The 15,437-nt window shown below is 49.2% G+C and overlaps 1 protein-coding gene across 1 annotated transcript in view; it reads right to left on the bottom strand.

Moving 5' to 3' along the window:
* Positions 1 to 2,933: 2,933 nt before the first annotated feature.
* Positions 2,934 to 15,437, bottom strand: part of LOC140901854 (scavenger receptor cysteine-rich domain-containing group B protein) — a 31,001-nt gene continuing 18,497 nt past the window's right edge. The window contains exons 4-7 of the mRNA XM_078850360.1: positions 9,916 to 10,105; positions 9,719 to 9,858; positions 8,858 to 9,052; positions 2,934 to 3,699 (exon numbers count right to left, since the gene is read on the bottom strand). Coding sequence (XP_078706486.1) covers positions 3,290 to 3,699; positions 8,858 to 9,052; positions 9,719 to 9,858; positions 9,916 to 10,105 — 935 coding nt within the window. The 3' untranslated portion in view covers positions 2,934 to 3,289. The remainder of the gene's footprint in view (positions 3,700 to 8,857; positions 9,053 to 9,718; positions 9,859 to 9,915; positions 10,106 to 15,437) is intronic.

Raw genomic sequence — 15,437 nt, forward strand, 5'->3', positions numbered from 1 at the left:
CCACCTGCGGCTCACACAACATGGAGCCAATTCAATGTGGGGACATTCAATTCAATGTGGGGACCCGCATGAAAGACCCCCCCCCAAGCTTATTCTTACCAGCTTAGGTTAAAACTTCCCCAAGGCACAGATTCCTTTCTTGCCTTGGGACCGCTGCCACCACAACGTGATTCAACAAACAGTCAGGGAAAGCACCACTTGGAGTCCTACTCCCCCAAAATATTCCCCCAAGTATACACCCCCTTTCCTGGGGAAGGCTTGAGAATATATCCTCAACAATTGGTTACAAAGGGACTACAGACCCAAACTGCTGGGTTTTAGAACAATGGAAAAATCAGTCAGGTTCTTAAAAAGAAGGATTTTATTTAAAGAGAAAAAGGTAAAAGAATCACCTCTGTAAACTTAGGCTGGTAGTTAACCTTACAGAGTATCAGAAAATTCAATGAGCACAGAGGAACCCCTTCTAGCCTTAGTTTCAAAGTTACAACAAAACAGGGATAAACCTCCCTCTAGCAAAGGGAAAATTCAGAAGTTGAGAAAACCAAAGATAAACTAATACACCTTGCCTGGCTGTTACTTACAAGTCTGAAATATGAGAGACTTGTTCAGAAAGATTTGGAGAACATGGATTGATGTCCGGTCCCTCTTAGTCCCAAGAGCGAATGGCCACAGAAACAAAGAACCCAAAACAAAACCTCTCCCCCACACCAGATTTCAAAGTATCTTTTGTACCCATTGGTTCCTTTGGTTAGGTGCCAACCAGGTTACTTGAGCTTCTTAACCCCTTACAGGTAAGGAGGAATTTAGGCTACCCCTATGGTTATGACAGGTGCCTTATAGCTGTATAGAGTATTGCCCTTCCATACCGGAGTAGCTGCACCCCTCTCTACTGATATAATTGCATGATGACCAACAGACTAGATCGATTCTACGCCGGGGCTGCACAGCACAGGACAGGCTGAATGGCACTACCTAAGCATATACCATGGCAGGTATTGCATTTTCTTTTGTAAGGGTGCAGTGTGTGACAGCCCAGCTTTCCTGGTTTGACGCAGTCACAGGTCTGATGCTCTGGAACTGCTCTGTATGAAGTCAGACAGGTAGCGTGACTCCCCTCAGGGCACGCCTGTCCAGGGCACGTTACTCTCAGCCGAAGGGCTATGGCCTTCCTGGTCTGACCTCAGAGCATTCAGCATCCCTGTTCACACCATACACTTCCCCTTGGCGGGTCTACCTGGACGGGACCCCAGAGGAAGCCAGAGAGCCCTGCACGCCAGCTCCACAGTCAGCCGTTACTCTCAGCCAGCGTGTAAAACAGAAGGCTTATTAGTCGACAGGAACACCGCATAGAACAGAGCTTGGTAACACAGAAATCAGTGTAACAGCCGTGTTAGTCTGTATTCGCAAAAAGAAAAGGAGGACTTGTGGCACCTTAGAGACTAACCAATTTATTTGAACATAAGCTTTCGTGAGCTACAGATCACTTCATCGGATGCATACTGTGGAAAGTGTAGAAGATCATGGCAGGGGGCATTGCTGGCACATGATGGCATATATCACACTGGTGGATGTGCAGGTGAATGAGACTCTCTGATAGTGTTGCTGACGTTATTAGGCCCTGTGATGGTGTCCCCTGACAGGCTGGGGTTATTAAATCCATTTCACGCCTTGGGGTGGAAGGGGATGGCAGGGAAAAAATTGCAACTCCTAATGGGTCGCGACTAGAAAGTGCAAAGACTGCTCCCTGGGGGGAATCTGCAAAAGGCGGGAAAGAAATAACCCTAGGGGCGGCATTAACATTGCAGGAGGAGGGGAATTGGGCAGGGATAGGGGTGGGGCCGGGGGCAGAGGTAAGGCTCTGGACTTCATGAGGCTCGCAGCTAAAAGAAGGTGCCTCCTGAGCAGAGTGAAGGGTTAAGGGATAAGGGCAGAGGCTCCCAGTGACTCTAGGCGCTGGCTCCGTGGTGGTCTTGGCGGCCATGGCATCAGGTGGTGGACCACCTTCTGCAGGGCGCTCACCCGGGAAGGCAATTAGTGGGAGGAAGCATGGGGAAAGGGGGGCTGGGGTGAGGTTACCCAGATCGAGGCCAGCTGGCAGTAGATCATCTTCTCCCTGGGTGACCAGGGTCAAATCTAGGGCCTCAATCTCCACATACACGGAGGAGAGGACAACTCCGTCTACCCCGGGGGCCTCTCCTCTAGGGCCCGCCTCAACAGTCGCCTCGGGGTTCGCGGGGGGTTCAGCTGTTATCCGGGCAAAAGGAGCTTCCTCAGGGGTCTCGGCGGGGAGGGTATCTCGTGGAGGAGAGATTATACTTTCCAATGCTATTCTGTCTTCCCCTCCCGACACAAGCGGATGGATCTCACTCGTGCCCGTAGTGGAAGGCTCGATATCAGTGCCTCCCTTCCTGGTCTTCCGGGGGGCTTCCACATCGGATGGGTGCAGCGGAACTCAAGCTTTTCGATTGCCTCGCTTCCCCTGGACTAGGGTCCAGCCCTCCATAGCTGGGGGTTGGTTAGCAAGGGTCGTGTCGGGGGGGGCGAAGGCGATGGTTCAGGGGTTCGGGGGGTAACGGTAAGGCAGCATGAGGGGCGGCGAGTTCTCCTTGGGGCGGGCCCTTTCCTATACCCGGTAGTATCTTTGCCACACCCTCCTCCATAGGCTCTACCAGATTGGTAATAGCAAGGGTGGGACTCCCTTGCTCGCCTGGGCGCACTGCTCCATATTCAGATCTGAGTTCCCTTTGGGTAAATCTGGAGTCCCCTACTGCCTGCAATGGATTTACACCATTCTAAAAGGGCAATAGATGAGGACAGAATCAGACATTATTTATGCCTGTTATGAATTCACTTTCCCACCTGCGGCTAACATAATGTGAACAACATGGAGCCAATTCAAAGCCAGGGTTACAAGACTGTCTTTGCGACATTATTTATTTTATTAGAGATGCTCTAGTTCAAGAGGAATTATCTGGGGGGAGTTTTCTGGACTGTATTATACAGGATATATGACTAATTGATCACAATGGTCCCTTCTGGCCTTAGACACCTCTTGCAGTGTCTATGCTCTTTCCAAGCACTATGATAAGTGAGGGCCAGTTCTGTCCCAAGGTAGGTTCCTGCGCTGGTGTCTATGCAGTAGTGGGTTATTTCTGCCTGTAGATCGGGCCCATGTGGAGTCATTTCATGTCTTAGGCTGGATGTCAGTCGTAGCAGCAGTCTTTACTCTAGGAGTGTGTCTTGTAGTAAATCGGGTTCTTTGAGTAGGGAGGTGGGTTCCCTTTTTCCTCTACAAGCACTTTAATGACTGCTTTGGCAGCATTGGACATGGTGGCCGTGACACGGATATTCCCTGCGGAGACCACAAGCGCTTCCTGGCATTGGCCCAGCTTGGCTTTCTTGAACGTTGTGCAGCTGTTGGCAGGCATATAATTGTACATCCTTGCATAGACTTCCTCCATGTCACCAAGGTGCTCTTTGCCTGGGCAGATCTCGAGGCCAAACTCAACACAGTAGAGGTTGTAGTCAAAGGGGTTGGAGAACATGATGGCAAGGGTGAAGGCGTCTGACTTGTACACCAGCAGGCCCACGCTCCCACGAAAGCAGTACCGTCCTTTTGTGAACAGACAGCTCTCCTTGGATCCTGGCAGGATTTGGGGGGAAGGAGGCAGGAGGCTGTGGCCGCTGAAGCAGTAACTCCTGTGGGACGAGAGGGATTGAGATGAACATAGTCTGACTTCCATGGTGCAGCGCTAGCTACTTGGGGACAGCGTGGGGGTGGTGGGAATCAAACAGGGAGGGGTTAGAAGAGGTTTGTGCACTGCATTTGCAAATATTTTAGCACTGAGGCAACCGAATGAAAATCTGTTGACTCTAATGGAGATGTGCCTGCTTAAACCCGGTGTTATTGGTGTCACAGATCCGAGCTGAGTGCCCCCACTCAAGTGCTCACTAGACAGCTGAGAGGCGAATCCTGGCCCGTGGATCTTGGGTGTTTTAAGCCTCTGGAGCCTGAAAGGAGTCCAGACACTGGTCTAGTCTTGGGGTCCCTCGGCACACTCCTGGGGTGCAGTCCCTCCATCTAGCACCCCCTCCTGAGAACTATGCACATGCCTAGCCCTGGGTCTCAATGCTGACCCTTCAGACGCCCCTGTTGCTTAGCACACCATCTCCCAGAACTCCACTTAGAAGTGAGAGCCTTCTGGTGACAGTCTAACTCTCTCAGGATACAGGCAGTAATTGTAAAGCAGAGAACACACTGAGGGTGTGTCTAGCTGCAGACAAACACCCAAGGCAGAGCACAGGTCAACAGACTTGGGCTTGCAGGGCTCATGCTATGGTGCTCAACATAGCCTTGTGAACGTTCTGGCTTGGTCTGGAGCTCAGGCTCTGAAGCCTGGTAGGAGGGCGGGTCTCAGCGCTCCAGCCCCAGCCACAAGTTCAAAGTGCTGCCGACACAGCTATTTTTAGAGCCATAGCGCAAGCCCCATGAGCCCAAGTCTGGTGACCTGGACTCAGACACTCGCTGCCATGAGGGTTTTTTTGCAGTGTAGACGTACCCACAGACACTTTACACAGCATGCTACCATTGCTCGTTTATACTTAACAGGAAAAGCACATGGGAGTGCAGATCAGAGAGAACACAATAAGCTTCCTGACCACAATGCCCCTGGCTAGATCACCCTTCCCTTGATGCCATCTGGGCTCAGGGAGGCAGACAGGGTCAAAGTGCCCCTGAGGCATTAGCTGATCAGGCTGATGTAGTTACAGCACACGAGTTTCCTAGCCAGTGGAACACAAAGGAGAGATGCAGCCAGTATCACATCTGAGCATCTTTGATCACCCTAACCCAGTGGGTCACTTACCAAGAGCCCGCTTGGAAAAGTCTTTCTCCCCAAAATCCTCCCCATACCTTACACCCCCTTTCCTGGGGAAGGCTTGATTAAAATCGTCACCAATTTGTATAGGTGAACCCAGACCCATGGATCTTAAGAACAATGAAAAAGCAATCAGGTTCTTAAAACAAGAATTTTCATAGAAGAAAAAGTAAAAAAAAATCACCTCTGTAAAATCAGGATGGTAAATATCTTAAAGGATAATCAGATTCAAAACACAGAGAATTCCTCTAGGCAAAACCCTAAGTTACAAAAAGACACAAGAACAGGACTATATTCCATTCAGCACAGCTTATTTTATGAGCCTTTTAAACAAAACAGAATCTAATGCATATCGAGCTAGATTACTTACTAAATTCTAAGACTCCAGTCCTTTCTGTTCCCGGCAAAAGCAACACACAGACAGAGAGAGCCTTTGTTTCTCCCCCCCCATTTTGGTCAGGTACCAGTGAGGTTATCATAGCTTCTTAACCCTTTACAGGTGAAAGGGTTTTTTCTTTGGCCAGGAGGGATTTTAAAGGTATTTACCCTTCCCTTTATATTTATGACACCTAGAGATACAAGAATTCAGTTATTGCTGCTGGGAATGTTTTCACTGCAGGCTCATACCTGTTGCCATTTCATGTCACCTTTCTGATGTTTATGTCTGAGGTGGATGGAATCAATATGGGTCTAGAAAATTATAAATCTGACACATGACCTGACCAGGCAAGAAACCTTTCTCCTAATGGCTACTACTTGCCTTCTAGTCATTACACCTGTCTCTCTCCGAGGAAAATAGAAAGCAAAGAGTGTGCTTGATTGGCTGGTTGTCAAGAATACTATCTTATGACGAATGATTCAGGTCAAGATGCAGGAAGAATGAATAAACAACTTCAAAGAACTAAACCAGGGATCGGCAACCTTTGGCATGCAGCCATCAGGGAAATCTGCTGGCAGGCTGGTACGGTTTGTTTCCCTGCAGCGTCCATAGGTTCGGCCGATTGTAACTCCCTCTGGCCGAGGTTCGCTGTTCCAGGCCAATGGGGGCTGTGGGAAGTGGCATGGGCTGAGGGATGTGCTGGCCGCCGCTTCCCACAGCCCCCATTGGCCTGGAACGGCAAACCGCGGCATGTGGGAGCTGCAATTGGCCAAACCTGCAGACGCTGCAGGGAAACAAACCGGCACGGCCCGCCAGCGAATTTCCCTGACAGGCCTCGAGCCAAAGGTTGCCAAAGGTTGCCAATCCCTGAACTAAACAACTAAACTAAACATCTGACCAAGTGTGAAGTAAGTATGAAGAATGTAGAGTCAGCCACCCTTATGTTACAAGTAAAAGGGGGCATTCAGTGAGGCAGAAAGGGGAGAGATTTAAAACCAATCAAAAGTTTCTATACACACACCAAAGAATTGGCTAGTGGGTCTCACTGCCAGTAGATATCACAGAGGACAAGATCTGATATGGATTTGTAAAATAGGGACTGGAGATTTATCGGCAGAATGAGACCATCCAGAGTGACAGGAGAGAGGAGAGAAGGAACAAAAAATGTCTTGCTTCAAAGCATGAACCAGCCACAAAGTGACGAACGGGGGGGTGAGGAACAAACTTCCCCTGGGGGCAGGACTTCCCTCTGCTGCCCACTGATGGGTTTTCTGCATCTTCCTCTGAAGCAGCAGGCGTTGGCCATTGCTGAAGATAGGACAATAGACTGATACAAGGCACAAAACTCTGTGAGTAGCCAGCAAAGGAGATGGCAGCTGGTGCGGGAGTGACACGGAGACACATTCCCGCTGCCCTGATGAGGCCTCACCAGTGTCGAATAGAGGGGAACGATCACGTCCCTCGATCTGCTGGCAGTGCCCCTACGTATACATCCCAAAATGCCATTGGCCTTCTTGGCAACAAGGGGACACTGTTAACTCCTATACAACTTCTCGTCCACTGTAACCTCTAGGTCCTTTTCTGCAGAACTGCTGCCGAGCCATTCGGTCCCTAGTCTGTAACGGTGCATTGGATTCTTCCGTCCTAAGTGCAGGACTCTGCCCTTGTCCTTGTTGAACCTCATCAGACTCCTTTTGGCCCCATCCCCCAATTTGTCTAGGTCCCTCTGTATCCTATCCCTACCCTCCAGCGTATCTACCTCTCCTCCCAGTTTAGTGTCATCTGCAAACTTGCTGAGGGTGCAATCCACACCATCCTCCAGATCATTTATGAAGATATTGAACAAAACTGGCCCCTAGGCCCTCCAAGACTCTCAGGGGCCAGGGGCTCCCCCGAGGGGGGCTTTCACCTCTTCGCTGCCCCCCCACCTGCTCCTCTTCTTCCCTGGGGCTCGGCCGGCTGGAGCGATGCCATCGGGGCCTGCAGCGCCCACGTCGCTGGGGGGGAGGGTTGTTTCATGCTGGCAGGGAAGGGGGAGAGCCACGGGCAGATCTGCTGGTGTAACGCAGCCTAGCTCAAGTCACGGTCCGTGCTCTGCTGAGATCCATAGGGGCTCTCCATCTCTGCGTGTGTGTGTGTCTCCGTTCACAGCAGCAACACAAACAACAGCCCCTGGCAATTACCTCCGCAGTAAGTTATGGGAGAAGAGAGAGTTGGGGGCACCCAGAGCCCATGGCCTGAGGGGGAGGAGGAATGGGAGGTGCACAGAGCACCTGGCTTGGGAGGAAGGGCAACACCAACTCTCTGAGCTAAAAGAGGAGCTGTCAGTTCCTCCCAGGGCTGGGTTTACGGCACGCAGCTGAGACACCAGTCTCTCCACTGGAGGGAGTGATGCACACAGGCTTTCTCATGACCCTGTAACAAGGAGGTGATAGAGCTGATAAAATTGGCTGTTCCTGGTGTTTCCTAAATTTATTTAAAATAAGCCCTGTTCAGAATGTGCCCTGCCATTAAACGACAGTCAGGATATTTGCTGCTAGCACAGCCCTCCTCACCCCGAAGGATAGTCACGGCCATCCAGCACATGCCCCTCACACGCACTAGTGCAAGAGACAGGGAGGGTGGAACTTTTGGATGCTAAGAGAAGAAGTTTCCATCTCCCCAATCCAGGCCAGCCTCCCCTGCATCCCTGTCTTGCTGGCATCCTCCTAGTCAGTACATCTCTCGCTGAGGTCTCTGGGTGCGCACAAAACTTGAGACATCTGTGAATGAAACAATGTGAAAGGCGGTGACAATGGAGACTGAGAAGCAAAGGGAGCTGAACCAAGGACATCATGGAATGAGCTAAATCATTACAGCGATAATCCTCCTGGCAAACTTCATCATCCCCCCCCCCCCACACACACACACACTTCCACCCCGAGGCACAGAGTCCTGCACTCACACTGTAACCGCTTCCTCCGATAATTCCCACATACATCTCAGCAGCTACGGAGCACACTCTGCCCTATGGCACAGGGTGGCATCTGGGGAGCAGAGGAATCTCAGCTCTGAAAATAATGGACAAATCCTACAGCAATAACAGGGACCTCGGAAGCATCATTTCTGATTCCCAGAGGTGGGACAGTTTGACAGTGGCTCTCGGAGAGCAACAGGCCAGAGCCACAAAAGTAGACCCAGTTTCAAACAGGCCAGATTTTAAACTGTTTGGTCTCTGCTGTGGGCCAGTGAAGATTTAAGATCATGACAAATTTCCTCCTGCTCACAGATAGACAATCTACCCATGATTTAGCTCACAAACAGTATGCTACTCTGAGGATGATTTTGGCCCATCCTTGTAGCACCACATGATTCTGGGATTTCACCATTTAGAGGCAAATTATCAGCCAAAGATGGGATTCCCCCTCCTCCCCTCGCCAATTTCGAGGAAGTGGAACATTTTTCTGGATACAAATAATGAAAGATGTCCAAGGTTTCTTTGAGTCCTTGAGTCTGGGGCGTGGACTCAGACTTATGTTTTTCAGGCTGACCAGAGACATTGCTGCCAGAATGACCCAGCTGAATGTCTGAACCGAACCACCCACAAATGACAGTTACTCACTGGCGTATATAGCCGACTCCTCTTCCATCGCTGGGTCCTCTTCAGGCTGCCCCTTGCTGCCATTGCCAGTTCTCAGGGGCTCAGGGAGGGTGGGGGCTCCTTTCTTCAGGATGCAGGTGATGATGGGGGCAGACACCAGCAGGAGCAGAACCAGGGCAGAGGGGAGAAGCCAAACTCCAAGGGACATAGCAGGCCCTGGGGTGTGGGAGGAAAGGCAGAGGTAGGGCTGTGCCATAGTTTATAACACCAGAAGGGATCATTGTGATCACCTTGTCTGCCTTCTTACATAAGACAGGCCACAGGATGCCCCTGAACTAATTCCTGTTTGAACAGGGAGGTGGAAGGGCGGGGAATATTCTGCCCAGTGACACAGATTGATGGGGAAACTAGTATTGAGATCATGTATGATCTGGCTACATTTGGGCCCTGAAGAGTGTTGAGCGCCCCCTGAGAAATGCTGGGAGCTCTCCCATCCCACTGACATCTCAACACCTTGTGGGACCTGCCCAGCGACTCTCAGCATTAGACATTGGGGATTGAAGCAAAAAAAACTTTGGGCCAGGAAGTGAGGAGAATCCTGTGTCCACTTGTGTCCAGTCTGAATTGCAGGTGTTCACCTCACCTGGAATTCAGACCCAGCATTAACTCCCGGACTGCTGAGAAAGTGCCAAGAGAGAGAGAATGGGCAGGGCCTCAGTTTTAGCTCTCAGCAGGAAAGACCCAGCTCAGGCCAGTCTGGGACATCGGGGTCAGGGCTGATTCAGAGGGGAGAATGACCCCTGTTGAGTAACACATGCTGCTCTACTCCCTGCAGCACAGTACTCACCACACAGTGCCATATGTGTCATGGGTGAGGGTTACCTGAGCACACAACACCGACATCTTCTCTGTGGTTACAGTTATGGTCTTCCCAAGGCCCACTGCAGCATTCCGTGAGGGCAGCTTCTCTCCCTGTGCAGTTAACCTCAGTTAGCCAGATGCGGGTCAGACTCTTCTCCAAACTCAGCCCACCCTGGGGCTAACAACACCATCCCACAACCCAGCTGCCTGCACACAACTCAGCCCACCCTGGGGCTAACAACACCATCCCACAACCCAGCTGCCTGCACACAACTCCAGCATTGTTTATGTCCCAGTCAACATCACACACGCTTCCCCACTGCTGGTTGTGAAGCACCTCGACTCTCCCAGCGCAGTGACTCGAGCCATTCACCACTCGGAGCTGAGCTTGCTCTGAAATGGTCAAACCTACAAGTGAACCATGGGAATAAAGACATAGAGAAGGGGAGATTAGGTCTGACCCATGAATGTCCTTTCTAGCATCCTTTATGTTCACATATGCTTACAGTGGGATGTTCCCTGTCTTCTGGGGACCTGGAGCTGACCAGCTGTTTTCTTGAGCTAGGGCTTAGAATATGCATTTTAACAGCTTAAAATCCTAACTGTATAAAGGTAATGAGTTCTCTTCAGCTCAGACTATTTGCAGCAAGGGCTTCACAAAAAATATGACGATTTCCCAGTTGAACATATACCTCCCTTTCAAATTGCTTAATCTATTTGTAGAAACTCTACCCATAATTCCTTCCTTCACAGATGGGTGAGCCTGTGACCTGCACTATACATGGATTGCACTATTGCAACTGAAACCACTTCAAAAACCAATTTGTTGAACCTGTGCAAACCCAATGTAGATGTTCTCATTTTGATTTTGGCAGTTTTGATATTAGCTTCCCCCTGCGAGAACAGGAACAAACGGAACCAAGATAAGTATAGACACGCCAGCTGGCATGGTTTTTACTCAGCTTGCAAACAGCACTTTAGTTAACCCAGTGCAGGTTTGCACCTAAGGAACTGACTGAAGCTGAACAGCAGTGGGAACCCAGGTCAAGGGAGGGAGCATCCCACATCATCCACATCAACTGGAAGGGAGCATCCCACATCATATCATCCCATTCGGAATCCAGGAGTCCTGACTCCCAGCACCCCCTTGCTCTAACCACTAGACCCCACTCCCCTCCCAACTTTAGGAATAAAACCCAGGTGTCTGGATTCCCAGGGAAAGGCTCTGGAGTAAAAGGTGCCAAAGAAACCTTATTTATGAGGCTTTTAATATTTCTGTGCAGCTGAACACCAGGAGAAAAGGGCACTCACCCCCGAGCCAGCCCAGCAGGGCGAGCAGCGCTGTGTTCCCAGTCCCGTAACCCCTGGAGACCATCTCCACAGCCCTCGCTGTGAGCTGTGTGGCCCCCCTCAATGAGGACTGCTCAGTGGGGAAGGGAGATCCTGGTTCTGGGCTTCTCCAATCTGTGGGTTTCATTTCTCAGGCTGGCCAAAGCTGCAGCGGCTGGTTTCCTGCATGAGACGCATGATGCGCCAGACTCGCGAGTACAGGAAGGGGTGTGAGAAGACACCTGTGCAGAGCCCAGAGGGGTATGAAATGAGCCTCCTGGCAAGACCTTGCACCCCATGGCAACTGCTACAATTCATGCCCCATGCACCTCACCGCAGGGACAGCCTCAGGTACCATCTGGCGGGGCTTAGCTTGGTAAACCTCACCCACTCCCATCTTCGCCTCTCTGCATCTGCTCGTAGCCCCCCAGCACCCGTTGCATAATCTCTCCCCCTATCTCTGCACCTGTTGATGCCCCCCAGCCCTTCCCACTGCCTCTGCACCAGCTCCCCCCAACCAAGGGGGCAGACGGTCAGTGTTTCACTCATGCTGTCATGCAAACCCTGTGCTGGCAGGGACTCGAGGAGCGAGGAAGGCGTTCCTGGCTGGCTGCTGGGTGCTGTGGCTGAAGCAAGCAGTTGTCTGCAGGGCCTGGGAGCTGGAGAATAGCTTCTGGCTGGCTGCCAGGGCTCAACTAAGATGAGCTATGAGGAAGTGGCCCAAGGAAATGTAGATCAGCAATTAGTTAAGGGGCGCAGCACAAGGCTGCTATACTTCAAGGATCCCTGGTTTTGGACCCAAAGCAGTGGGTGGGACTAGGTTCCCCACCAGCCTCTGGGGGAAGTGGCTATGCCATTAGGAAGGGAATTAGAATGGTGACACCGCAGGGAAGGGGGCTGCCCTAGGACTGACTCAGCGGGGAGCTGTGGTCAGTGAACTGAGTCCAAGAGGGTGGCGCAAGTAGAGGCAAGGAGTCCCAGGGAAGAAGCCCTTGGGGCGCTGCTCAATTCCAGAGTAGGAACCTTTCAACCTAGCCAGATCGAGCGAGGGTACCGTGATGGGCCCCATTGGGCTGCTTAAAGACTGAGCCCAGGGAGGGCTATAGGAAGATGTACCAGCTGAAGGGGGACTGAGACAGGCCACCATTGGACTAATTAGGGGTGTCAGAGCAGGAAGAGTTAGAGGTTGATACCAATGGAGAAGGTACCAGGACGGGCCCTATTGGACTGTTAAAGACTGAGCCCAGGGAGAGCTACAGGACATTTTGGACTGTGTACCCCAGAAGAGGTTTGTTGGTTTCACACACAGACTTGGGCTGAGTCACTGAAGACCTGCCTGACAAGTGCAGCAGCCAATGGGGGCACCATGAGCGGAGAAAAACTGCGGGCATCCACGCACTTGACCAGGGGGTGCTTGCGATAGGTGGGTGTCAGCCTCTTACAGTGGTACCAGAAGTGGGGATCATTACAGAGACATTCAAGAAAGTTTTTTTAAAAGCACAGAGAGAAGAGAAAAGCATTTCACAGCACAGATTGTCACCAACCAAACTGCAGAACCCCCTGCTCTGGAGTCTTACAGCAAACCACCCATCACTGGTGAGCCAATCAGAAGGGATTCTTTAACCACGTGATTTGTTGTGGAATCACACGTCACTGAACAGTAAATTGCATCACAGTTTCCTAAACCAATCACAAGGATTTTATAACCCCATGGATTTTTGATGGAATTATTCAGCAGAGCATATTAAATTGTAAAGTAAAGATAAAATACTAATTCCAGTGAGCATGTATGTAGGTTTCTTTATCAACTTTTTTACAATACCTGTGTAAATTCAGCAGTTAACCTTATTTGTTTCTTAATTTGGACCAGGAATAAAATGTCCTCTTTCTCCACAATTCTTTTAGCATTTGTCTTTAAAAACTGGTAGGCTGGCCCTAATGGAATTACATGCCTAAATTTTATTCCAATTTCCCTTATTCCATATACTCAAATAATGTATTTCTTCCTAACCTTTTATATTTATTGGAAATTAGCACCTATTGGTTTAAGATGTATTAGGGGCCTCTTAATTTTTGTAAAGTTTTTGACAAACAGATAAATTTAAAAAAAAAGTAGGAAAACATGCAACACACACCCATCACTTCCAACCTCAAATGAGTGTATGTTCAAGCCAAGTTGTTCACTATTTATAAATAACCCTTTCAAAATACATTCAAAGTAGTTTTATATTATTTTATATATGTGTCTTTCTCACACACACTTGTTTTTTCAACATTGTTTCATATAAAACGCACAGGATACCTCACTCAAAGGAAATCTTATGGTGAAAATTCATTAATATGTCCATTCGTGAGAGAAAATGCAGGCCTAGTTTTAGCTACCTTTTAAATCCTCTGTCCTCAAGCTATGCCCTTTTTGGTAAGATCTGAAATGTGGATTAATTAAAGTTCTGTGTACTAAGTAAAATAAAAACAGGAATGAAGTATTTGGGAACCCTATATGTTAGTATTTGAGAGACAATATTTACAAACAAAATTTTATTCTTAAGGTTTAGCAGTAAATATTTTGCATTAATAACGTATTTGGCACATTTAGCAACATACACACAAGAGATTAACAATCACTAAACACTTAGATATGCGCACACACACACACTAGTACACAGAGTTATCTGATAGAGCGATCTGAGAAACAGTTAATTTTTTTCATTTTATTTATCGTCACACTGAAGCAGCACCAAGGTATTAATGTTCTTTCTCTTATAAAAAAATTGTTGTATCGTGTCATACTGTCTGGACTGGCTCACGACTGTGAATGCTACCTCAGGGCAGACTGCCAGAAAACAGAACAGACCCCCCCAAGCTGGTGGTGTGTTCTATAATTAGATTTCACCAAATGGTGGTAGAGAGGTAACAAGTAGCCAGTTTCCCAAAAGGATCTCAGGGCTACCCAGATTAACCCAGGTTATTCCAGCTGTTAGAATCCAAACAGCCCAGAGATGAAGGATCTTTCCCTAACGCCATACTTACAGCTTCTTCTCACAGCAAGCAAACTCACAGGGTCACTACCCACGTGGGCTCTTCCTTTGATTACACAGAGTGAGGAATGCACTTAGCGTCTTTGACCTCCGATCACCACACACACAATGATCACTTGCCTTAAAATTAGCACTTTTCTGTTAAAGTTCTTCATTTGCGTTCCACAAGGCTTCTTTTTCGTTTGATGGGTTATTTATTTACACTGTGGATGTTTGCTATTACATTATAACAGGAAACAGATAAGTGAAAACAAATGCATGTAACATCCCACTAGTTTTCATTAAGTTTAAACACCAAATATACTCTCACCAATCGTTTACCAATCATTTGGATCTGTACTAATACAGAAGTGAATTGGTCTGCCTTCCAACTCTGGATTTATAAACATTGAATGAGGCCTGGGGCTTTGGCATGAGCTGGCACCTGGTCTGCCAGCCTCACATATAGCGCCTTTAAAACCATAACCTCTAATGCAGTGGTGGGCAACCTGCGGCCCATGGGCCGCATTGCAGCTCATCAGAGCAATCTGACTGTGGGATGCAAGACATTTTGCTTACGTCCGCAGGCATGGCCCCCCGCAGCTCCCACCACTGCTCTAACACGCCCTCCCCATGCCTCCACTTCACGTCTCATAAACGTTACTGTTTTGCCCTAACCAAAGAGAAGGGGTTCTGGTGAAATAAAAAGGACTTTACAATGCTGAAAAGAGAAACTAGCTCATCCTTTTCACTAAAAGCATTCGCTTGTTTTTGAAGTGATGCCTACATGAATTTCTAAACATGCAAAAAAACCCCGACAAAAACAATCTTCACTAAGGGCAGTTTACAAGGATATGATATGTAACCCTTCTGCCTGTCAGAGTTGGCAGCAACAAGGGCTGGGTTCAGTATCTAGGGGCTCCATTCCAATAACACAATGCAAAACCAGCTCAAGCCCCCACCCAGTGACCTGGGACAAATACATACCACCCCTGCAGCCTCCAGGAGACAATACTTCCCCTCTCGCAAGCACATAGTCTGAGTGTAGCAAAAATCCTTTTAATAACAAAGACAAACAATGTGGCATTATGTTGGGGAAACACCACCTAGAGGATTCATAACACAACCCATGAGCAAGCAAATTGGGGCATGTCCTTTCCCTTTGGTTCTTGAGTCCATCAACCCAAAATCACCCGAAGTCCCAAAAGTCCAATGACTCAACAGTCTCTGACCCCCGTCAGAGCAGCCCCAGAGTTCAAAAGTTTATCTACAGAGTTTTACCTCCCAACCTGGGTGGAGATTGGGAGGGGGGTTAAGGGGCACCTTACGTGTTCCAAAGCTGATGGCCCCACCTCTCCATGGGGCTCCGCTCTGCCAGCCACCCCATGAGCTGC

This window comes from Lepidochelys kempii, chromosome 23 (genome assembly GCF_965140285.1).
Source record: "Lepidochelys kempii isolate rLepKem1 chromosome 23, rLepKem1.hap1, whole genome shotgun sequence".
In the NCBI taxonomy this organism is placed as follows: domain Eukaryota; kingdom Metazoa; phylum Chordata; order Testudines; family Cheloniidae; genus Lepidochelys; species Lepidochelys kempii.